Source organism: Ovis canadensis, chromosome 4 (assembly GCF_042477335.2).
Source record: "Ovis canadensis isolate MfBH-ARS-UI-01 breed Bighorn chromosome 4, ARS-UI_OviCan_v2, whole genome shotgun sequence".
Taxonomy (NCBI): Eukaryota; Metazoa; Chordata; class Mammalia; order Artiodactyla; family Bovidae; genus Ovis; species Ovis canadensis.
The window spans coordinates 122,468,926-122,494,980 of record NC_091248.1 but is presented as its reverse complement, the minus strand read 5'-3'; the positions used below and the strand labels follow the sequence as shown (position 1 = coordinate 122,494,980).

The 26,055-nt window shown below is 38.3% G+C and overlaps 1 protein-coding gene across 8 annotated transcripts in view; it reads left to right on the top strand.

The window, feature by feature from the left end:
• Positions 1–26,055, top strand: part of TPK1 (thiamin pyrophosphokinase 1) — a 379,100-nt gene that overhangs the window by 137,132 nt on the left and 215,913 nt on the right. For 4 of the 8 annotated variants that reach the window (XM_069588648.1, XM_069588647.1, XM_069588650.1 and 1 more), the window contains one exon: positions 7,247–7,316. The exons of the other annotated variants lie outside the window; for them this stretch is intronic. In XM_069588648.1, the coding sequence (XP_069444749.1) occupies positions 7,247–7,316 (70 nt within the window). The remainder of the gene's footprint in view (positions 1–7,246; positions 7,317–26,055) is intronic. 8 annotated transcript variants of the gene reach the window in all.

Below are 26,055 nucleotides of genomic sequence, written 5' to 3'. Positions count from 1 at the left end.
ACCAGCTACCATCATTACTGTTTTCTTTTATTCCAGCTCTTCTGGGTAGTTCTAGGCGCTTAATCGTTTTTGGTCATTCATAGAAATCTGCCACATCTCATTATTTTGTCACTGCCACTGTACCAGTGTTACAAAATGAACTGAGCTAATAGAAGTTGTCGTTTTTCACGCCGTCTGCAGTTATATCTCTGATGGTGGTTTCTCATCTGCTATGGGGGAGGAAGTGCGCCACCCAGCACACAGTCAGAAGGACCTGACTGTTCTCACCAGTGGCAAATAATTTAGTAATGGAGTCTCAAATGAATAGGAGGCTCAAATAGAGAGGGTATGGATTTTTGCTGGAAGATTGCCTACAATAGTATAGGTATTAATACATGTACAGTTGGTAGAAGGGGTCTTACTGAAAATTCAGAGAGTCTAAAAGAGGATAAGACGGTAGGTTTGCACAGTTTGCATCTGGGATGGATTGGAAGGCAGTTGAGTTAGGACATAAGTTGCTTTATTAATTCTCCTGACATTGGTAGCTAGGTTGAATGTAGCTTCTCGGTGATAGTCATGTTTTTAAGTTGAAATTTTTAAGAATAGTGATGAGCAATCTGCCTTACAGCTGGACGTGATGGGATCCTGAGCATCCTGAAGAACTATAAGTGGTCTTCCAGTTTGGGCGTTGGGAGTGATTCTTACCAGCTAGGGGATATTTTCCATTGTCTGTGGATTTTTGGCTGTCACAACCTGGGTACTACTGGCATCTAGTGGGTAAGGCCACAGACACTGCTGAATATCTTACAATGTACTGGACAACCCCTCAAACAAAGACACAGGGAATTCCCTGGCAGTCCAGTAGTTAGGACTTGGGGCTTTCACTGCCAAGGGCATGGGTTCGATCCCTGGTTGGGGAACTAAGATCCCACAAGCTGTAAGGCACAGCCTTAGTAGCAAGGTTGAGCAACCCTGTATTTTAACCAATACCAACAAAGGTCTGTTATGTTTCCTTGTTTGCTGTAGATTGAGTATGCATATTTGCTGTCTTGTCCTTACAGAATGGGCAGTCTTTAGTAGAAATTTAATGATGGAGAAGGCACTCACCCTTAATCATTCCCAAGAACTCACCTTTGGACAGGCCTGCATATGCTGGCTTCATTTACAAGACCCTGTTTTTCTGCACCACTTCCCTCTTTGTAGTTTTTACACTTTATGAGCTTTACTCATCTTTGAGAAAAATTTCCCTGTGCCACTTTAGGATAAACAGTTTGATGTTTGGCTGTTATTAAGATTTCTTGGTAATGAGATATTTGGTGTCACTAAGTGTTAAAGAGGTACCTGATTGTAGGCTTTATAAATAGCATCAAAGATGACTAAATGTCACACTTTATCTCCATAGCACATAACTAGGAGAGGAGGAGGCAGAAGGTGGCAGAGAGAAAGGATAATAGAATTTACACAACAGCATTTGCTTAAAGATAATAAAAAAATTTCATTACATGGCATGAACCAGCCTATTAGGACTAGCACAGCACTCTACATGGAGATGTTCAATATAAATACCATTTGCTTTTTATTTGAAATAAGGATAATTCTGTGTTACTGACTTGACTAAAATTTAAAGAGTGTTCCACTCACTATTTGTGGGATATTACAAATAATGTGAGCTCTTTTAATAATTGTACATAAATATACTGTAAATTAAACCTTTCATCTAAAACTACGAAAGAGTTATCTAAACAGCAATTAATTATGCACTTTGGAACTCCTGTGAGTGAAGTAAATTGTTGCTCTCTCTTTCAGAGAGCATGGATTTCCATGAAAGGCTTTGAATGAAAGTTTTCCCCCCATGAAATACCCTCTCAATAGGGAAAGCTGCTGCTGCTAAGTCGCTTCAGTCATGTCTGACTCTCTGCGACCCCATAGACGGCAGCCCACCATGCTCCCCCATCCCTGGGATTCTCCAGGCAAGACCACTGGAGTCGGTCGCCATTTCCTTCTCCAATGCAGGAAAGTGAAAAGTCAAAGTGAAGTCCCTCAGTTGTGTCCGACTCTTAGCGACCCCATGGACTGCAGCCCACCAGTCCCTCCGTCCATGGGATTTTCCAGGCAAGAGTACTGGAATGGGGTGCCATTGCCTTCTCCGATAGGGAAAGCATGGTACTGCATCTGTTAACCAGGAACTGACTGATCTGGATCATAGTTGAGGTTTAGCAGGTGAGAGTATGTACAAATAATAAGCCAGCTACCTACAAAAATATGTACTTCCTCTTAAGACCTTGATCCAGTACAGACTTGAGACATAATAAGGTAGTATTCTCCAACCAATAGGAAGATTATGTGTCTTTGAAGTAAAAATTAATATTTGAATTAGTTACATTTCCTTTGGTTTCAAATGACAGAGAACCCAGCTCAAACTGGCCTGAGCCAAAAAAAAAGAAAGGAATTTATTAGCTCATGCAGTCAAATAGGCTATTGTTAGGACTACAGGGACTCAGACAGCACTCTTGTTTCTTAGCTTTGCCTTCGTGTACTGGCTCTGTTCTCCATGCTGATGTGATAGTCCATCACAGAGCAAACTTCTCCCATCCATTCTCTCAGGTGGCAGAGAAAAGAGAACCCGGGAGGTCTCCTTAGGATTCACTATCTTTGACTGGATCACATCTCTGTCTCTGAATTAGTGTCTCTGGGCAGGGCATATAACATCATGGATTGAGCCATGTGCCAAATCTGGGTAAGATTTAATGCCACTTACAGGTAGAGAGTGCAAGAGTGAGGTTACCTTGATGAAAATTAGTTATGCAAAAAATAAATCTTTACCTTAACCCTATCTTCTGCAGAAGTACCATATAAATACATATGAGCTACTTTTTAAAAAAGTATGGTTCTGTACAAAGGTCTTGATATATTTTACCAGTATTCAACTGCTGATATTTAAGTTTGCTGGCAGTTTTTTCAGGATTACACATAATATCACAGTGACTGTCTTTGTCTATATGTCCTGTGAATTTGGGCAAGTTTTATAAAGACTACATAGAATTTCTGGATCAAAGGTTGTGCACATTTAAATTTTTATAAATCTGCCAAACTGTTTCTCAAAATTATAATTTTATCAACAGCATGTAAGAGAATTTGTTTCCCCATGTTACTTCCTTCTCATTTTATCTTTATTGTTTCTCCAGTTCCGGAAACATTTTGTGAGTTTGGTAAAATATATATAATACTCTTTATTTTGCATTAGAATCAGTATACCTGGGAGTAGCTCAGTCATAAGGCTAATAAGTAGCTGATCTAGACCAGAATCAAATGTATCTTTCAGATGGCTAAGACTGAAAAATATTTCTTTCACTTTAGTTTATTTTTTCTTCCATCTTAATACTTGAAACCAATTTAATAGTCTGCTTTTCAGAAAATCAAATTATTTATGTCCAACTTTATTCAATAGAAATTAATGAAATAACCGATTAGCCTTTGATTATGAGTCAAACTCTACAGTATTTATCAGTAACAGTCATTTGTACGATGCCAGGTTTTTAAAAAAAAATGTTAAAGATGTATTTAATATGCTTACTGGTAGTACCAATATATAAATTTGATATAGAGATTTTAATGTATGTTAGTCTTCAGCTCATATCAGACTGATCCATAGTAAACAACTGTTCAACCATTGAAGTTGTAGTATTTGATAAATCTGCAAAAATTTTGCTGTATAAGCCAGTAAAAATTTTACATTAAGAATAGCTCATGCAGTAACTTCTATTCATTAAAGCTTGGCATAAGTTAAATGATGATGGAGTGAGTATATATTTAAGGCTGACTCATGATTTATCAAAAATATCTTATTTGAGAATGTCCTTTACTTTTTTTCGTTCTTTACTGATTTAAGTTGGTCGCTTTCATTAATAGTGATATTTGTTTACTCAGTTTTCAAGTTGCTGTCACTGAATTCCTGCCCACATTATGTAATGCATGCGTGAAGCTTTATTTTCCAAATGCCATTTTATTTAAGTATATGGAAAATAATTGGATTTAAAAGTGAGATTTAAAAGCAGTTAAGTATCTTTTTTTGATAAACTTTATTCACAACAAAATAAAATAGCTTTAGAAGGTACTGGAACTTATTTTCTTTTTTACAGATGGCTTGTACCCCAACCCCAGCTTCTAAGTAATGAAAGACTGGTCCACAGATTTTATGAAGCCATTTAAAGCAGGAATTCTGTTTGTTTCTTTAGTCACTCAGTCATGTGTGATTCTTTGCATGACCCTGCAGACTCTAGCCCACTGGATTCCTCTGTCCATGGGATTTCCCAGGCAAGAATACTAGAGTGGGTTGCCATTTTCTTCTCCAGGGGATCTTGCCACCCCAAGGATCTAACTGGCGTCTCCTGCATTGTCAGGCAGATTCTTTACCATTGAGCCGCCTAGGAAGCCCTTAAAACAGGAATAGGTGTGTATAAATTTACTTCCTCTGACTTAGGTGTTTCTCTTTTAATAAACTGCTCTAAAAATACCAATTTAAATCAGGGTATGAGAAATAATAGGCATGGGAAAACAGTTTTGGATTATGAAAGTAACACTGATTTTTAAGTGAACAAGAGCTAATAATCCACAGTATTACAGACTTGTCCACTGAAACTGATCTCCCCTCTCCCTGTTGCATTGCGCTGCGTTCCTTCTGTCGTGACCCCCATCAGCATCTACAGGGTCATGCATATATGCAGTTCTGTTTCTCCTTTTTCCACAAAAGTGAGAGTCTGGAGAGCCAGTTCTTTCTGTTATTCAGCTTTCTGTTCTGTTTAGGGCCTGCCATATAATAGGTATAAATGTTAAAATCAGCTGATCTCTGCAAAATAATATAGTGCGATAACTTGACAAGTCACTGTTTGACAGTCCTTGGCCACTACTTTTATATTTTCATTTTACTTCAGTGAATCATTTTTACATAAAAAGATCCCGTAGATGTGTTAATTTTGTTTACAGAGAAATGTTTTATGTACTCTGAGGGTGATTACTGATAGTTTACCATCTGTTTCTATTTATCAGTATTTTCCATCTCCCTGTTCATTTTTTTGGCAGAGTCTTTTATATGTGAGATTCTTTCTCCATTTAGCTTTTGATGTCTTTGAAATTTTAGTTTTTGATATTTAGGAAATGTACAGAATATTTTACGATGCTCTGCAAGTTATGTTTATGGTATAACTTGAATTTGAGTCCCATTCTTTAAAGGGAAATGTGTGTTGTTGGTTAATCGGTAAAATGATATGTCTCTCTTAGATATGTTTGTAAAACCTCTTATTTTTGTTTTGCACTTTTTAAGAACCTTAGACTTTTCTAGGAACACAATGCTTTTTTAGTGTTTATTTTCATTCTAACAGGAGTGGAGGAAGAGGACTAATGTTTGTTGAATGCTTACTATGCTCCAGTACTGTGATGAGTGTGATATATCATTATATAATGACAAGCAATTGTCATTAATTGCTTAATGACTCTGTCGAAGGTGATACTATTACAATTTACAGATGAAGAAGCTGAAGCAAAAAAAGAATATCTTTTTTCCCCTCAACTTGGTCTCTGTTTTATTTCTGATGTAATGTAGGACCCAGAAAACTGTATTAGGTATATCATGGATTAGCAGAAAATTCACTGGGATCTTTACCATGCCAATACGATCAGTTCGTTCGGTATCCTTTCAGCCCGCCTGTCATTGAACACCTACAAATCTGGAGGTAGATATTACTGAATATAAACACTCTTTTAAGTGTGTAGCTAAATTTGCAGAATGGGAAGGTGATCTCATCAGTGCAATAAAATGAAGACGTAGCTCTAAAAAATACAGCTGTCTCTTGGTTTCTGTGAGAAGCTGGATCCCCTGAGATACCAAAATCCACAGATGCTGAAGTCAATTATGTGAAATGGTGCAGTAAAGGAATACAGTTGGCCCTCTGCATCCACGGATTTCACTTTCACAGATTCAAGAGCAGTCCGTATATTAGAAACCTTTGGATCCGGAGGGCCAACTATAGTTTTCTTTTGAAACTGCTGGTGTCCATGCTCTTTGCTTATTTTTATGGCCTTGTGATTGGTTTTAACAGCTTTGTGGGGACAGAAATAAGACTTTGGTTTGTTCAGGGTGAGGAATTAGAATCTTAGACATCTCAACATTCTCTCTTTTATCACCCAGGATTTAAAATAAAAAGTTTGATTTGAAATTAATAGGTAAAAGATTATTTTATTAAAAAAAAGGAATAAAGGGGATGAATTGATGCTAAGACTGACATTTCTAGGAAAATTGGATGTTAGAGAAATAACGACAGAGATAGTAGACCATGGGTTAAAAAAATTTCAAGGAATGATTGACCAGTAACTTCAAATCCTAGGGTGATATCACAGAAAAAGCATGAGAAGGCAAGCAATAAAAAGCCCCAGTTAGAGGGGCAGCTGGGCTTTTTTGCTTTATTTAATATCTTAGGATTTTTCCAAGTTTCAGTCAATTTTGTAACACCTTCTCTATTTTTACAATCACACATATCTAGATTATTAGTTACTTCATATTTTAGAGTAAACTTAGAGTGTTATAATTTATTTTTAAGAGGAACCTTCTGTATCACAATAAAATATGGAAACCCTTAAAAGTGAAAGTTGCTCAGTCATGCCCAACTCTTTGCAGCCCCATGGACTGCAGCCTGCCAGGCTCCTCTGTCCATAGGATTTTCCAGGCAAGGATACTGTAGTGGGTTTCCATTTCCTTCTCCAGGGAATCTTCCCAACCGAGGGATTGAACCCAGGTCTCCTGCACTGCAGGCATATTCTTTACTGACTGAGCTACCAGGGAAGCCCTATGGAAACTCTTAAAATCTGCTGTAAATAGAAACTTTCTATAAAAACTCATAAGATTAAGGAGGAAAGTTATAAGCTATGTCCTGTTACCTGTCTTTGATCCCAAGTTCTGTCTTCTGTTACAAAGAAGGAAAAGCAAGCTTTAGGGATTGATGAGGACATCGTATACAGTCTTCCTCTTTATTTAATAGGAGGAATTGGAAAAGATGGAAAAAGGAAATGCACTTCGTCTTCTTTGGCATTGCTGTCTTATTTGTGTGTGTGATGGGTAGGATGGTTTTTAGTTCCAGCAACATTGTTGGCTGAATGTGAAATGTGGAGGGAAGCATGACTGTGTGTGTGTCTGAGTGTTTTAGCATTCATCATGTGATAGAATGCTGCTCTGAGCTTTCTATTTTGAAAGATTCTTTGTTTTTTCTTTTTGAAGCTCTTTTAAAAGCCTGTGCTGATGGAGGTGCCAACCGCTTATATGATGTCACAGAAGGAGAGAGGGAGAGGTAAGCTTTCTTTCAGCCAGTGTCTGTTACATCAGTTCTGCTTTTGAGCCTGTTTTATTTTCTTCTTAGTAAATGGTGATTGTTCATTTTCCTTCAAATTCTTACAGAAAACCACCTCAGAGAGAAAGCGAGTTGCTTAACCATGTTGTATTAGTTTTTGCTTTGAGTGGTATTAATAGAAATAGGCCAATCATACTCTTCTTAAAACAATTCTATTTTAAAAGTCTTTTTAAATAACATTATCAAATATCAGTACATGTGAGGACTTTGGATATTGACTAAAATGATGGTAACTTGAGTTTTTATTCAAATAGTTTAAAGCAATACAAATTGATCTTATATAAAATATGTATCCTGTTGTAGAAGGTGGAAGATTTTTATAATAGTATTGAATAAAACTCAGTATAATTTAATTTAGTTCTGAGTTGTGCACACATGCACTTTTAAGAGAGAAATAATTTATTTCTTAATGATTTGTTACCTGTACACTCTGGTTTTCCTGATCTTGGCATGGTGAGCTATTTTTAGACATGGTGAGCTATTTTTAGAGGTGAGCATATGTTTGATGAAAGCACAATTTAAATCTAGCTCACTGCCAACATGTGTCTAGTTCATCCTCTTGGCAAAGACAGTTTATAGTCTAGGTATAAGTAGACTAAGTAGCTGGGAAATTTAGTTCTGCTGTGTTACTAAATGTACTAAAATATTTACAGTTTGAGAAATCATCTCCTTGCTGTAAAAAAGTCAAAGTATTATGATGCAGCATATCATAGGTCTGAATTAAATATACATATTTTGAAATGATGTAAAATACGTCTTTATGACATCAAAATTTTTACTTCACATTTCTAATGGAGATGCTTTTTGAAAGCACCTGGTTGCTTATAGGAGAAAGGCATGTGTTCTTTGAGACTGGACATGTGTGGATGTATAATCGAAAAATGTAGCCACAGTGACAGCCTAGGAAGCAATTAAAATTCTTAACATGTTGTGCTTCTTTATTTATTTATTTTGATAAACTCTTTTAAGATTTATTTTCAAACATGTAAGGTGGCATTGCTAACTATTATTACAATGCTACACATTATCACACCCCCAGGACTTCTCATAACTAGAAGTCTGTACTTTTTTTTTTTTTAATGAATTTATTTTTTATTGAAGGACAGTTGCTTTAGATCAGCCATAGGTATACATATATCCCTTCCTTTTTGAAACTCCCTCCCATCTCCCTCCCCATCCCACACTTCTAGGTTGATACACAGCCCCTGTTTGAGTTTCCTGAGCCATACGGCAAATTCCTGTTGGCTATCTACTTTACATATGGAAGACGGTATGGAGATTCCTTATGAAGCTAGGAACAAAACCATCATATGACCCAGTGATCTCACTCCTAGGCATATACCCTGAGGAAACCAAAATTGAAAGAGCCGCATGTATCCCCTTGTTCATTGCAGCACTGTTTACAATAGCTGGAACATGGAAGCAACCTGGATGTTCATTGACAGATGAATGGATAAAGAAGTTGTGGTATATATACGCAATGGACTATTACTCAGCCATAAAAAGGAATGCATTTGAGTCAGTTCTAGTGAGGTGGATGAACCTAGAACCTATTATATAGAGTGATGTGAGTCACAAAGAGAAAGATACATACCGTATTCTAACACATATATACAGAATCTAGAAAAATGGTACTGAAGAGCTTATTTACAGGGCAACAATGGAGAAACAGACATAGAGAATAGACTTGCGGTTCTTTATGTTTAAACTTTGTGGATTCCTTTGACTGTATTTTCTACAACCTGACATGGGCAGGATATGAAAAAATACTCAAGTATGTGTTATAAGAAGTATCTGGCCAGTTATTGCAGTGAGGGGCATAATGGCCATGAGGGCAAGATTTGAGGAGGTGCTTTTTGTTTCTTACCTGTAGCCTCCTTGCTGACCAGCGATCTGGTACTGAGTGCCATTTCCCTAATGATGGGTGTAGCTTATGAATATAATTGTATGAAGCAGAGCTGTGGAAGGAATTGGCACAGTACTTTTTAAGTCTTCCTTGAGTGTAAGAACCGTCTAGAATGCCTATGAAAAACCATAGATTTCTGTACTGATTGCTTTTATTGGATGGAACTGGACACTAGTAAGACAGATAACATCCAACATATTTATTCTCATTTGAAAGTAACGCACATCACCAATTTGGGAATGAGTGCCATTATTTTTGCCCAAATTTCAAAGTAATCATTTCCAGTACTTTTGAATACATTTATAAGTAACCTTAGGGAACTCTTCCAAGATTTATATGATTTATCTAACAACTATTTGTCTATATATGAAGATGCTTAAGAAGAAAATGTACTTGGTGTTGATTTCCGAGTTATAATAATGTGTTTGCCATGGTACACGTCTGAAGCTTGGGGGCATGGTTGGCTGGGGTGAGGGTAGAGTTTTTAAAGGGAGATGAGTGAGGCTAACTGCTTCATGTGGGAATTAAAGCCTTGGAATAAATCTCATTAAATCCAAACCCTAACCTGTTAAACTAATTGGACATAGGTGACTAAACATGGTTCCTGTTAGCTGTATTTTTAACAGAAAGGCTTTACAATGGAAAGAGAAGAAATATTTATGAGTTTTGGAAAGCCAAGTTAGGGATGTGGACCACTGCTTCACTTGTTCTTGATTTTTATTTATTCAGTGTTTTAATCTACAATGCAATACCTTAGAATTATGCAATAAAGCATGGATATGTAGGGAATCATCTTTAATTGGAGAGAAAGTGGGATCTTTACACATTAGGACTCGAAAGAAGGAAGACTGACGCAGACAGTAGCAGAGGAGCAGGGTCTGCAGAGGGATGGCACTGGGGGAAATTCAGTGGTAACCTCACGTCTGTCTGATCCTGTGCTGAATGCATTCAGCCTTCTGCATCTTTCACAAAGATTTGTCTTTTTTTTTTTTAACTTTATAATACTGTATTGTTTTGCCATACATCAACATGAATCCGCCACGAGTGTACACGTGTTCCCAATCCTGAACCCCCCTCCCACCTCCATCCCCATGCCATCTCTCTGGGTCACCCCAGTGCACCAGCCCCAAGCATCCTGTGTCCTGTATCGAGCACAGACTGGCGATTCGTTTCTTACATGCTAGTATACATGTTTCAGTGCCATTCTCCGAAATCATCCCACCCTCTCCCTCACCCTCAGAGTCCAAAAGACTGTTCTATACATCTGTGTCTCTTGCTGTCTCGCATACAGGGTCATCATTACCATCTTTCTAAATTCCATATATATGTGTTAGTATGCTGTATTGGTGTTTTTCTTTCTGGCTTACTTCACTCTGTATAATCAGCTCCAGTTTCATCCACCTCATTAGAACTGATTCAAATGTATTCTTTTTAATGGCTGAGTAATACTCCATTGTGTATATGTACCACAGCTTTCTTATCCATTCATCTGCTGATGGACATCTAGGTTGCTTCCATGTCCTGGCTATTATAAACAGTGCTGCAATGAACATTGGGGTACATGTGTCTCTTTCAATTCTGGTTTCCTTGGTGTGTATGCCCAGCAGTGGGATTGCTGGGTCAACTTTGAAGGTTCAGTTCAGTTCAGTTGCTCAGTCGTGTCTGACTCTTTGTGACCCCATGAATCACAGCACGCCAGGCCTCCCTGTCCATCACCAACTCCTGGAGTTTACCCCAACTCATGTCCATCGAGTTGGTGATGCCATCCAGCCATCCCATCTTCTGTTGTCCCGTTCTCCTCCTGCCCCCAATCCCTCCCATCATTGGTCTTTTCTAATGAGTCAGCTCTTCGCATGAGATGGCCAAAGTATTGCAGTTTCAGCTTTAGCATCAGTCCTTCCAGTGAACACCCAGGACTGATCTTTAGGATGGACTGGTTGGATCTCCTTGCAGTCCAAGGGATTTGCAAGAGTCTGCTCTAGCACCACAGTTCAAAAGCATCAATTCTCTGCTGCTCAGCTTTCTTTATAGTCCAACTCTCACATCCATACATGACCACTGGAAAAACCATAGCCTTGACTAGACAGACCTTTGTTTGCAAAGTAATGTCTCTGCTTTTTAATATGGTGTCTAGGTTGGTCATAACTTTCCTTCCAAGGAGTAAGCGTCTTTTAATTTCATGGCTGCAGTCACCATCTGCAGTGATTTTGGAGCCCCCCTAAATAAAGTCTGACACTGTTTCCACTGTTTGCCCATCTATTTGCCATGAAGTGATGGGACCACATGCCATGATCTTAGTTTTCTGAATGTTGAACTTTAAGCCAGCTTTTTCACTCTCTTCTTTCACTTTCATCAAGGTTACCTCTCTCCATTTACAAGGTGTTTTTCTTTTAAATAAGCCCTAAATGTTTTTGCTTATTGTTGAAAGCAATGCGTGATGATTTGAGTGTGTATTAGTGAGTTGGGAGAAACAGAAAGAAGAAAATAAAAATTACCTGTTACATCTCCCTACATAGCAAAGAGTTCCGTGGAGTTCTGCCATTGGACTTCAGAAGATTTGACTAATTTTTCTTGTTCAGGTGAATGTAACCTCAATGAATGTAAATTTCCTTGTGTCTAGAAAATTTCCTGAGAGTATTATACACTCCAGAAATATTTGTTAATGGATATATGGTTACAGTTGTTCTGTTCTCTGTTCCCTAAGGTTTTGAGTGACTTTGACTGATGGCCTGTGTATTTTGGGTAACGAGATTGCCTCTACTCTGAGAGCTGATAGGTTCTGATTTGGAGGTGTGTTCGGCCTTTTGGCTGAGATCGCAGACGGTTAAGCGTCTGTCTATGATGTGGGAGACTTGGGTTCAATCCCTGGGTCGGGAAGATTCCTTGGAGAAGAAAATGGCAATCCACTCCAGTACTATTGCTTGGAAAATCCCATGAACCTGGGAGGAGCCTGGTAGGCTACAGTCCATGGGGTCACAAAGAGTCGGACACGACTGAGCAACTTCACGTTCACGTTCAGTCTGTATATGAGACTGAAGAGGGTGGAGATCCAGGCAGGCAGACACAGAATGGGCACTGCCAGTGAGAACTGGATCTGAGCAGTGGTTGTAGACTTGAGAAGAAAGAGGAAGGAATTTTATGAAGACTCAGTCTTCGTACAGCGAGACTACTATACTCTTAGCTGACTGTTTCCCTCAGCCCAGATGTCTGTTTTTGGAAATGTGGAGTAGTAAGTTTGGGTAAGATGTGTGGACTGACACCCCTAGTTCTAAAGCTGTAGCCTGATACGGACTCCAGTCTCACATTGATGCACTGGTAGTGGTCTGTGACTGAAAGTCCTTTGGCAGTCTCACAACATCTGTCTCCTGTCTTCTCTCAAGTAGGTAGAATCCTGGTTAGAATCCAGGTGGTGAAGCCTGGCCCCATGGTCAGAATAATCACAGGACGCAGAGATGAGGGGAGAAAATACAAGAGAAGTGGGGAAGGAATCTCTAGGAAGATTTTGTGGAGCAGACTTTTTTCTTCATCATTGATAGGCATTGGAGGTTTGTTTCATTTTTGTATTGGTGGTTTTATTGACACTGTATTAGATCAGAAAAGTGTAAATTGTCCACATTGAAGAATATTGCATGGTTGTTGTTCACTTAAATGATAGTGATGATGGGAGGGTTATGCTTGCCCCGCATATCCGCACCGCTCTCCTCCCATACTCCAGTTACTCTTTTTTTCTACATCTTTAACAGATACTCTAAGAGAAGGAAATGGCAACCCACTCTAGTACTCTTGCCTGGAAAATTCCATGGACGGAAGAGCCTGGTAGGCTTCAGTCCATGGGGTCGCAAAGAGTCGGACACGGCTGAGCAACTTCACGTTCACTTTCTTTCTAAGAGAAGAACAGTTGCTGCTCTAGTCAGTGTTTAACCAGGGTCTGAAAAGTGGTCAGCTGACTGTAATTGCCAGCATTGCCCACCGTGTGTGTGTGCATGTGTGCTAGGTTGCTTCAGTTGTGTCTGACCCTTTGCGACCCCCATAGGCTGTAGCCCGCCAGGCTCCTCTGTCCATCGGATTCTCCAGGCAAGAATGCTGGAGTGGGTTGTCATTCCCTTCTTCAGGGGATCTTCCCAACCCAGGGATGGAACCCACATCTCTCATATCCCCTGCCTTTACCACTACTGCCACCTGGGAAGTGCATAATGAATATCAAAAACAAGCACACAGACACACAGAGAACTGCACAGATACAATGATAAAACCCAGTGAATTCTCACAGAGGAGGGCACAGTAATGTAAATAGTACTGACATCAGCAAGAGTATTGTCCCAGCGCTGGGCTGCCTTCCTCATGTTCCCCATTATTGCCAACCTGCCCTCAAAGGAAACTACTGTCTGACCTAGTGAATGTTAGATTTTTTTTCTACTTTTGGGCTTCCTAAAATAAAATAATAATACATTGAATTTTTAGTAGATGGACATTTTTTTTGGGGATAAAGACTCCTCAGCTCTCTGAATCTGAAAAAAAAATTGAAGAAACATTATTGGAGGTGCTTATAGGAGAATCATAGTCACACTAATTACTTTAAGAGATGAAGAGAGTTATGGAATCAAGTAGAAGAGAAAATAAGAACTATACAGAGACAAAATCTATGGTACAACATAAGTAGTGTGACAATATGAGAGATACAGTTTATATTGACCATTAAAAAAAAATAATGCCTTTAAAGGTAGGTAAGCAATTGTAAACTTTATTCTGTTAGAATCTAGTTAAGGCAAACTGACTTAAACAGAAAGCTTTTTTCTCTCTGTGATGACCCATTGACAGAAATAAGAATGTAGCATTTAACTTGTGATTCATTCATTTGTTCAAGCATTTACTGAATACCTTTCATAGTTAGGCCTTTGGATGAGTTTATAAATACGTGTGTGTGCTAAGTCACTTCAGTCCTTTCTGACTCTTTGCAGCCTCATGGACTGTAGCCTGCTAGGCTCCTCTGTCCATGGGGTTCTCCAGACAAGAATACTGGAGTGGGTTGCCATTTCCTTCTCCAGGGGGGTCTTCTTTACCACTAGTGCCAAGCTTCTATTCCCTGAGAATCAGTGTTTGGCTTTTGCCGATCTCGTCAGCCATGCCAGTTTCCTGCCTGTGTTCTCCCAAACCCTTTTTCCCCACTGCCTGGGTCCAGACCCTTTCTCAGGCTGATCTTCCGCCTGTACACGTTGGTACCACCCATAATCCGTTCCCACCCTCTGGCTGTTCATTCTTACTGGTCAGAATTTCTAGAGCCTTTGCATATGTTTCCCTGCTATCTCAGACGGTAAAAGCGTCTGCCTACAATGCGGGAGACCTGAGTGTGATTCCTGGGTCAGGAAAATCTCTGGAGAAGGAAATGGCAACCCACTCCAGTACTCTTGCCTGGAAAATCCCGTGGACGGAGGAGCCTGATAGGCTACCGTCCATGGGGTCGCAAAGAGTTGGATACAACTGAGTGACTTTGCTCACTCACTCACTGCATATGCTAACTTTTTGTAGGAAAACTGTCCAGCTGAAATGCTGTCTGCCCCATGAGGGCTCCCCTCTCTGCCCGGCCTGGACATCTCTTACGCCATCGTGGTACTTTTAAATTACAGTGTTACGTTAACATTTTACCTTGATTTAGAGCTGTAAAGATGTACCTTTTACTAGGTTGTAAATTTCTGGTGATCGCTTGTCCTGTAACTTTGCATAATACTTGGTAATTATTTACTTTCCCATTTTATCTTGTGATTTAGCTGTATGTAGATGTATCTTATCTCTCTCGTTAGGTGGTGAACTCCTGGAAGTTGGTGATCATAATTAATCTTCTTTATGTGCCTTGTAATACCCAGTACACTAATGAGCATCCAAGGATTTATTGAATTAATGATTCTTCTTTGATATTTTGGCAGAAATGTCACAAAGACTAATTTTTTTTTTTTAACAGTCAGGGATTTTTAAGGTATTGGAAGTATCTTGGTGCTAGAGAAGAAAGTTTGGGAGTATATGTAAATATAAGTATATATTTTAATATTATTAGCATGCATAAACCAGCCATAGCTTATATCTCAAAACATTTTCTGCTTTTTTGTCTGAAGTTATGAGTAGTAGTGTGTCCCGCTTACTTCTGGAATGTCTTATGTTACACTGTATTCTAATTCGTACTTGAGGAGCAGTAGCAGTTTTGTGGTCAGTCCCTCTCTTTTCAGAGGGAAAAGTGTCCCTGGTGTCCAGGTTGGGAATTGTTCGGTGAGAGTATGCATGGACTCATTAGTTAGGTCAGCATTCAGAATCGGATTCAATGGCTTTATTACTATGAGCTGTGTTGCAAGTCATTTCACTTCATGGGCTGCAGTTTCTTGAAATGTGACCTTTTAGGAAGAGATCTATCTTCTCGCATTAACTCAGAGAAATCATGATGAGGAAACGTATCACTCTTGGGGCTGATTATATAAGGCTTGGATGAGTTAAGAGGATGGAGGGTGGCCCTTCAAAGCTATGGTGTGTGATGAATTATAGAATAATTGGATAAGTATATGAGCTGTAAATAGTCTTTCATAGTTAATATTCTCTGTGCAGTAATTGTACAACCACTTAGGAAGCTTGTAAGAGCTTATCATATTGTAGTTAGAATCATGGAATATGATGTCTGGCTTCCGTGATTCTTTTTTGTTTTTAATCGGCTTTGTTCAGGAATAATTTCACACAATAAAATTGATTTTAAACATAGAGCTAAATTGGTTTTGAACTGGTAAACAGTTGTATTCATGACCACAGTCAAGATGTCTGTCATCCCCCAGATTAAAACCTCTGCCACCCCCCCCCCCCCGATTTCCTTCCTGTTTCCTTGGCAGTTGATCCCTCACTCTCTGGCTCCTGCAGCCTTCTAGAATATCATAAGAATGGTATTACAGGGTTTGTTTCTTTTGTCTGACTTTTTTTTTTACCCTATCAAATGCTTTTCATCTTGTTGTTGTGTGTAGTTTGAATATTTTTACTGTTGAGTGGGGCTCCATTATATAGAGATACACCAGTATTTTGTTTGTTTGTATTGATGCTTTCATATTGTAGTGCTGGAGAAGACTCTTGAGAGGCCTTTGCACAGCAAGGAGATTAAACCAGTCAGTCTTAAAGGAAATCAGCCCTTAATGTTCATTAGAAGGACTAATGCTGAAGCTGCAATACTTTGGCCACCTGATGCGAAGAGCTGACTCATTGGAAAAGACCCGGATGCCAGGAAAGCTTGAGGGCAGGAGGAGAAGGGGATGACAGGGATTGAGATGTTTGGATGGTATCACCAGCTCAATGGAGTTGAGCAGACTCTGGGAGATAGTGAAGGACAGGGAAGCCTGGCATGCTGCAGTCCTTGGGGTCACAAAGTGTCGGACCTGACCTAGCAACTGAACAACATAATGCAATTGAAGGGCTTGATTCTTAAGAATTGCCTTTTTAGTGGCAATCTGTTATTTTTTCAGGTGTTTCTTTGGGAGGAATGTTAGTTCTTTTAGTTGGAACCACACAAAAATTTCAACGTTGTCACTTCAACCCTAGAGGTTATGTAAGTAGTAGTAGACACTCATATGTAAGACCTATATTTTCTCTCAAGTGAAAATTCTGTACAAGCTTGGCCAATATTGTAGGTTTTTATGGAATTAGACAATAAAAGTAAAACTTCTGTAATGACTTGGTCTCTTGGTGTCAAGTATCTGAACATACATCTCAATCTTAATAACCTCCAATATGTGTGACAATTGATTTGTCTTACCTGTGACTATAGTTTTCTCCATGATTGGGATTTATTTTCAAGTATTCATGATGTAATTGAAAAAGTACTATGCTTTAACATACATAGAAAGGAAACGTACTTTGCTTAAGAGAAACCAAAGATCTTTGGTTTTGCTTGGTTCTATAAGTCTAACCATAAGCAATATTTAGTCATTTTCTTTGGCAAGTTTTTATTAAAATGTATTTGGGCAGTCAAATTACTAAGCTTTGTAAGCATGTCAACATTATTGGATCTTTGAATCAAATGATGGAATGTAAACATGATTAGTATATTTAAAAGCAGATTTATGATGGAAGTCTTGGTATTAAAGAACCTTACACAACAAACTGTGAGGACATATTTATCTTGAATTATTGATTGGATTAGTAAGTAATATTTTTTAATCTGTTTATCAGATGCTGTAAATCAGAGATCCCAAAGTTATCCATGCATGGCTTTGAATCATTTCAGGGTATTGGAAAAGGGGGAAAATGTGTATGCAGAGATGCTGTGTTTGTCAGATCATGCATGAAGTCAAAATAAATTTTCAGAGTGAGATCATTCTGAGCAGCTGCAGGAAGTCAGTTTACAACTAAATTTAATCAGAGGCATTGTTCTTTATGGCTATTCTATTTCATAAAGTATGTTCCTGACAAAACCTTTTTCCTTTCCTGTACTGTGGATGGCATCTTCAGAAATAAATTACCTTCAGATGATTTTTCAGAGAAACCTGGATCATCTGTCAAAAGTTTTGAGTAACACATGGCTATATTAATTTTCCTTAAAAAAGCTTGAATTTTTTTTTAGCACTTGTTAATACTATTGAAGAACTCATGTATTTCATCACTTTTTTGCTTATGTTCAATATATTAGATTGCTAAGTAATAATTGAGAGTAATCACATAATACCACATATATGTTATATATTTATAATATGTAATCATATATATACCACATGTATGTAATATATACTATACGTTGTATATATCAAGTATATAATCACATGATACCATATATATAATTATATGTGTATATATATAATTTTGAAAACAATGGTGTGCATATATACATATAATTTTTTAAAAAATTATGGAATCTTATTTTTCATTTGCATTTAAGTGAATGAACATGTATGTATTTTATATACACACATAGCACACCTTGATTCATCCTGTGTGATTTTTCGTTTTTAAAATTTTGGTTTTATGAGATTGGGCCAAGAAGCAGCAGAATAACTTCGACAACTAGATGGCATATATGACTTGTTGACACCTCATTATATGGGGTGAAATTTGGCTTGATGATGGGACCATACCTAAGCCGGCTGTGGCCTTCCTGTTGTTAACTGATGGAGAGGTGACAGCTGGAGTTCAGCTAGCAAGGGCTGGTCAGTGAAGCTTGTGGGAAACTATACAAGTGGCAATTATACCAAGATGAGCCCTGAGCTGTCACATCCAAACGTCGGTTGTGCTTCTAAGAGTTGTGTTTCCTGGAAACTTCAGTTTTGCCTCTGTAGCCAGAGAATTCAAGAGAAAGCTGAAGAATCTCAGAAAAGGCATCTAAATTACAAGAAAATATTTTACCGCCGTGAGAAAAAATAATCAGTGTATGTATGTATGTGTACATGTGTGTGTGTGTATATATATATATATATATACACACATACATATATACACACACACACATTTATATCGTCATTCTTTAACCCTTGGGTATTGTTTGCCTTAGGAAGTAGAAGAGACCTAGAGAAAGTCAGGAAGGGAACTTAAATAATGAGCAATCCATAAATGCCCAGAATGAAAGAAGCTAGAATAAAAAATCATGATTAATAAAAATGTTGACCTACTCTCTGTAAACTCTGACTTCAAATTGCAGTTAGCACTTCTGTTGAGTGAGATGAGCAGTGCTTCTGCTTGGACTGCAACAAAGAAGGTGTTGTCTCTCCGCACCGGGTTTAAACCTGTGAGCTCTTAATTTTTGACCTTGGATATCAGTTCAGTCAGTTCAGTTCAGTCGCTCAGTCGTGTCCGACTCTTTGCGACCCCATGAGCCACAGCACGCCAGGCCTCCCTGTCCATCACCAACTCCCCAAGTTTACCCAAACTCACGTCCATTGAGTCTGTGACGCCATCTTGGATATCAAGGTCCATCTGTTTCTGCTGAATACCTTGTCAGGGTGCCTGACACTTGGGCTGTACATCTTAGGTCTAGAGAAGCCATGAAGAGAGGAAGTTGTTTAAGCGTTAACACTCTGTCAATGATAATTTAATATTTGTATCATCTAAATATTGGTATCCTACTCAGCCTGTTATTTAAAACACCTTTAGAATGCCTACTGAAATGTCAGTAAGTACCCCATTGTTCACAATAGCAAAGACATGGAAGCAACATAAGTGTCCTTTGACGGATAAATGGATAAAGAAGATGTGGTATAACTATACAATAGAATATTCCTCAGCCATTAAAAATAACAAGATAATGCCATTTACAGCAACATTGATGGACCTAGAGATTATCATACTAAGTGAAAGGAGTCAGAGAAAGACAAATATTAAATATCGGTTATCTGTGAAATTAAAAAATGATGCACATTAACTTATTTACAAAACAGAAATAACTCATAGATACAGAAAATAAATTTATGATTATCAAAGGGAAAAGCGAGGGGGAGGGATAAATTAGGAGTTTGGGATTAAAATTCATACACCATTATATATAAAATAGCCAACAAAGACCTACTGTATAGCATGGGGAACTATTTTCAGTATCTTGTAATAACCTATAATGGAAAATAATTTTTAAAAGAACATGCATCTGAATCAGTTTGCTGTGTACCTGAAGCTAATCAAATACTGTAAATTAACTATATTCAATGCATTTTTTAAAATATCAAGGAATCAGTCTTAACGTCAAGTGAAGATACTTTTGAAACAGAACATTACATACGATTCATCTATGAAAGGTATAAAAAAAACAAACCTGAATGAACTAGAGATATTTGTTGGCTAGATTTCTTATTTTACAGATTGTACTAAGTTGCTTCTGTCATGTCCAACTGTTTGTGACCCCATGGACAGTAGGCGGTCAGGCTTCTCTGTCCATGGGATTCTCCAGGCAAGAATGGTGGATTGGGTTGCCATTTCCTCCTCCAAAGGATCTTCTGATGCAGGGATTGAACCTGAGCCTCTTATGTCTCCTGCATTGGCAGGTGGATTCTTTACCACCAGTGCCAGCCAGGAAGCCCTCTTTACCAGGTTAATGTGTTAGTTGCTCAGTGTATCCAACTCTTTGCAACCCCATGGGCTGTAGCCCACCAAGCTCCTCTGTTTATGGGGTTTCCCAGGTGAGGATACTGGAGAGGATAGCTATCCCCTTCTCCAAAGGATCTTCCTAACCCAGCGATCGATCCCAGGTCTTCTGCATTGCAGGAAGATTCTTTACCGTCTATCCTAAGTCTCTTTTAGTCCATTTGTCTGCTGAGTGTCCTTCCTGGATGGTCTTTTATCCAGTGCTTCCCTTATCTTATCAGAGTATTTATCACAACACATTGAAATCACCTGTTTGCCTGTTCCACCAGCCTGTAACCCCCGTGAATGCTTATTGTCAGGCCTTTTCTTTCTCTCATCCTCAGTAACTAGTTCACTCTGAACTTAATAGTTATTAAACCATGATTAGACATGATTTCCTTAAAAATGTAATGTATTTGTCTATCACAGATTAAATATGAAAGCATATTTCTGACCCAGTAAAGTCATACTTTCTTTTTTTTTTCCAGAAGGAGAATTAGAAACTGATAAAAAGCTCTTCTGTTAATGTTGCTAGGAACTTATTTAAACTTTTTGTGTCTGTGGATTCTTGGTTGTAAAGAACAGCAACAAAAAACTGACCAGTTTACACAATGACAGCAAAAAAATCCCTGTGAACATAATTGATAGAATAAGTGGGAAGCTTGGGAAGTTGGGCTTGAGAAATTGGCAGGAAACTGGAAAACAGACCCACAGCCAAGTTTGTGTTCTACGAGCAAGAGAGGACTTGCAATCAACCTCTGTGAGCCCAGCACTAAGTGCTCAATATGAAGTATCAGCAGTCTCTGGTTGCTTGTGTATGTGATTGTGTATACACAATCCATGTGTATGTCACTAAGCACATGAAGGGTCATGCAGAGGTGGTTAAGGGAATATCTTCCATGCCCTTGTTTCTCTAAGTGGCAGGAGTCGATAACTTGACTCCATTCTGTTTCTAGAGGGGGCCCTGTTCAGCCATACTCACAGCATGTTACTTTCTGTAAGTTTGGGTGGGGTAGCCAAATGCAAAGAGACACCAAGCCAAGCATTTCCATCCACAGCATCTTCCTTTGGCTGCCATCATGCCCTGAACCATCTAATGGTCTCTACCAGTCTCTCATACTTCCCACTCCAAGTGCACCTCCCATACTATTTATTGTTATGTAAACTGTCCCTAGTTATGAGATAATTTTTTATTTTTCCCCACTTAATGACAGTGAACTAAATGGTTACCTGTCATGTAGTGAAGGACGTGGAAACCTGGCATGCTACAGTCCATGGCATTGCAAATAGTTGAACATGACTTAGCGACCGAACAGCAACGTGAGTGTGTAATAAAAATACTTCTTATGTATTTAAAGAAATTTAATAACATTCCTCCCAAATTTTAGAAGCATGGTGTACACTTCCTTCAGTTCAGTTCGGTCGCTCAGTCGTGTCCGACTCTTTGCGACCCCATGAATCGCAGCACACCAGTCCTCCCTGTCCATCACCAACTCCCAGAGTTCACTCAGACTTGCTTCCATTGAGTCAGTGATCCCATCCAGCCATCTCATCCTCTGTCATCCCCTTCTCCTCCTGCTCCCAATCCCTCCCAGCATCAGAGTCTTTTCTAATGAGTCAGCTGTTCACATGAGGTGGCCAAGGTACTGGAGTTTCAGCTTTAGCATCATTCCTTCCAAAGAAATCCCAAAGAAATCTCCTTCAGAATGGACTGGTTGGATCTCCTTGCAGTCCAAGGGACTCTCAAGAGTCTTCTCCAACACCACAGTTCAAAAGCATCAATTCTTCGGTGCTCAGCCTTCTTCACAGTCCAACTCTCACATCCATACATGACCACTGGACACTTCCTTAGTTTTATAAAAACCTGTTAGTCAGAGGACTCTGCATTTTCCCTGACTTGATGTTAGCATACATTTTTTTCTCTGTAAACTTTTTAAAATCCCACTTTTATGATTAATAATTGTCCTGGTTGGGGGATAGGGGCAGTAATTTAAGATACCATACCCTTTGTTTTAAAAAAGTTCCTCTTATGAAATATTACCAAATCAAACTACATTGTACAATATAGGGATTTCTTCACCTGATCTGGATCTTGTGATGGTTCCGTAAGAGAGAGTGCTTCCCTTGTGGCTTAGCTGGTAAAGAATCTACCTGTAATGCAGGAGACCTGGGTTCAATTCCTGGGTTGGGAAGATCCCCTAGAGAAGGGAAAAGCTACCTACTCCAGTATTCTGGCCTGGAGAATTCCTTGGACTGTATAGTCCATGGGAGTAAAAAAATAGTCCTTTTTTTTTTTTTTTGGTAATATTTAAAAGGGTTTCATTATTTGAAAGCACAGTTTTGCCTTAAGAATACAATCGTAGAATTTTTAAACAATTTCCTTGATTTGTCTATTTTTTTTAATATGAAATTTCCCGAGATGTATTCCCTTATTAAAAAATACCAACAAATTTATAACCAGGAAAAAATGTTTTCTGACTTGACACATAGTATTTTAAAAGGCAACTGAAACTCAGAAACTCAGAATGCAGTTTTCGTTGTACAGCTATGATCATGTATTTTCCTTCATGCAAAATTCACTTATTTGTCACTAGCGGCCTCTAGTGTGTATTCAAGTTTTTTCCTGCTAAGCTGTAAATTAGTAGGTTATTAGTAACTAGAGAGCAGTTCCATGTGCTAGGAACAAGATAAACAACTATAGTTTCTGTCATCTTAACATTACGTCAGTAAGCAGATAGAGTATTCTCACATAATGATGTGGCCTGGCGATCCCTATTACCAGTAGTAGGGCGTTCACAGTGAATTTCCTCTGTGTGGCAGTTGTTCTCTAAGCATACTTCTGGTGTGGTGGGAGAAAGCAGTGATGGTCATGCCCTGCTCTGACACATTCTAATGCTTTTAATAGGATGGAATCATGTTAGGATACAGGTCGCAGAAGTTACCAAAACCAGAGATTTTAGTCAAGTCGTACAGCAGAAATCTGAAAAAATGTCTTTATTTGTTCAATTTTAAACAAAACTGTATTCAAGTGCTTTTAAAACTAATCATATTTACAGATAATAACAATACAAGTTAGTCTAAATGAATAAAATCTGAATTATTTAGTATTTACATTGGGTTTTTTGTTTTTAACTTCATATATTCCTTTTTTGTTTTTCTTAAAGGCACATCCTCTCTAATCCTGACTTATCCTCCCACTTACAGGTGTAATTCAAGTTTATTATAATGAACTTGAAGAATACAGGCATATGCAAAGTGAAAGATAAAAATAACCTGAAATCATCTATATTTTTACGCACCCTTGTCAGTTTCCAATTTGCTTTTTGTTTCTCTTGTTTTGTGTGTATATATATGTGTGTGTCCATATGTAATAAAAATAGCAATTTTTATATCTTATTACCATAGTATTATAAATCTATTATGTTATGAAATATAAAATTTACTTATCACATTCTTATATATCTACCATCCTCCATATATTAGGTATGTATGTTGTTCATAACTTTTTATAACTCTGATGAGTAAAACTTTGTGATGAGTTGCTGGTACTTAAAATAGATTCCTGGTAATTAATATATGAGGTCAAAAGTTACATATTAAAAAATATTTAAACCAAGCTGACAGTTTGCTTTCCAGAATTTGTGTTTATCTTCACATTTATCAATGATATAAGATCATATACATTTCTCTCCATGCTGGCCAGCTTCATTAATTTGTTGCTGTATAATGCAGGAAATTGTGTTCAATTGCTGTTTTAGCATATTTTGAATTATGCTGTCATTCCACATGAAAGAGATCATTGTAGGAACTTGGGATTTGGCAGGCAACAAAATGCCTGTCTTCTTTGAAACTTCATGTTTCAAAGAACTTCATGTTTCAAATGTCAGATAAATAATGGAAATATAAAGTACACTACCAGTGACTGAACCCACATCTCTTGCAGCTCCTGTATTAGCAGATGGATTCTTACGATTGACCCACCTGGGAAGCCATTTTGTTAGATATTCTTTAGATATTCATTTTATTAGGTATTAATTGTCTAATGATTTTATAATTTCAAGGTTACCTAAACCTAAGCCATTATCATCAGATTATTAATTCTTTCAGATTCGTTATTGAATGCTATAGAGATCTTCCTGGGCTCTAGTCCCTGTCTTTTGGGATAATGGTTCACACATCCGTATATGATGGATAGAAGCAGCAACGTACAAACAAACTCGCAAGGATGGTAAATGCAGGATTTACTTTAGCAGGTCAGCGTGTGTCTTAAATTCTTCTGTCATTTTCTTCAGTCAGGTTTAAGTCCTGCTATGGAGGACACTGAGGAAGAAGGAGAATAAGAATTAAAAACACTTACTTTAGCAGAATGGTTGGCTAGGCAGCTTATTGTACTTGGTTTTGGAAAACTTAGGAGGAGCAGACAGCCTATCAGTGACCCTCATGGCGTTTATCACTAGCTGTATTTCTTGAATTCTGTGTGGTACACTCTCCACTGAATCACAGAGAGTCAAGCAAGTAAATTACACAAAGTGATTCACTCTCAGTGAGCCTACCCTTTTATATTTGTTAACGTGAAGAATTGGTATTAACATGTGTATATGCTTTGGGGCTTTTTCACATTTGTAAACAAGACAAGATGAAACCTTCCATTCTGCATTATGTTGACCTTAGCATGAGTCCCCTCCATACACATAGCATTTTCTGGCCCTGCTCTGCACCATCACCACTACTGCCTTCTAGGAAAACAAATCCATACCTTACTTTCTATTCAAATAACCGCTCTCATTCCTTTCTTCTCCTCACCACTTTTGTATAAGAAGTAATTACAAAAAAGGGCAGAAGGGGAAAGTGACCGTATGCTAAGAGTGGGAGGAAATATTTACTTGTACAACTTGCATTGAATATCATGTGCAGTGTTCTTTTCTGGAGCTGAAAGAGGCACTAAGTCATTTTCCTGCACTTTGGAGAGTGTAACACCGTTGGCCACATGTGACTGGAAGATCGGCTGTCACCTGAGAAATGCTTTCATGGTCTATGTGCTTATGCTTTTCCTCTACTTACTAGCTTTCCTTTCAACACTGCGTCTACTTTTGTTGTTGTTGTTGCCTGAATGCAGGCATTATTTTTATCTCTCAGCTTCTTGTGATAATCTCCTTCATTTATAGCTTTTCCTGCAGGATCAGCTGTTACCAAGTCTCCACTTCCCTTTCTCCAACTGGCCAGCTTCCCCTAGTCTGGCACATCTGTGTTCTTCTGGAGTGTTCTGTGCTTGACTTGTAATACCAGTGAGTGTCTTCTGTAGTATCCAGATTTAGACTTCAGGCTGTTTGGATCTGTGTTAACTTTGGTATCTGCAGCCTGGCACACATTGTAGATACTGGATGAATCTTTGACAAGTTGAATTAAGTATCTCATGTATGGAAGACTCATGAGTATATAATTTTACCTCTAACCTCTCCTCAGCACTCTCTCTGCATTTACAACTTAGAGCTGAACTTGGGCACTGAAGTATTCTGTAATCTCAAACTCCACCTGTCTAAATATCTGGTTCTTATTATTTTGTCTTCATGGAGGGTGTTAAGAATGGATCAGGAAGTTGTGGTACATATACACAATGGAATATTACTCAGCTATGAAAAGGAATGTGCTTAAATCAGTTCTAATTAACTGATGAACCTAGAGCCTATTATACACAGTGGACGACCCTAGAGC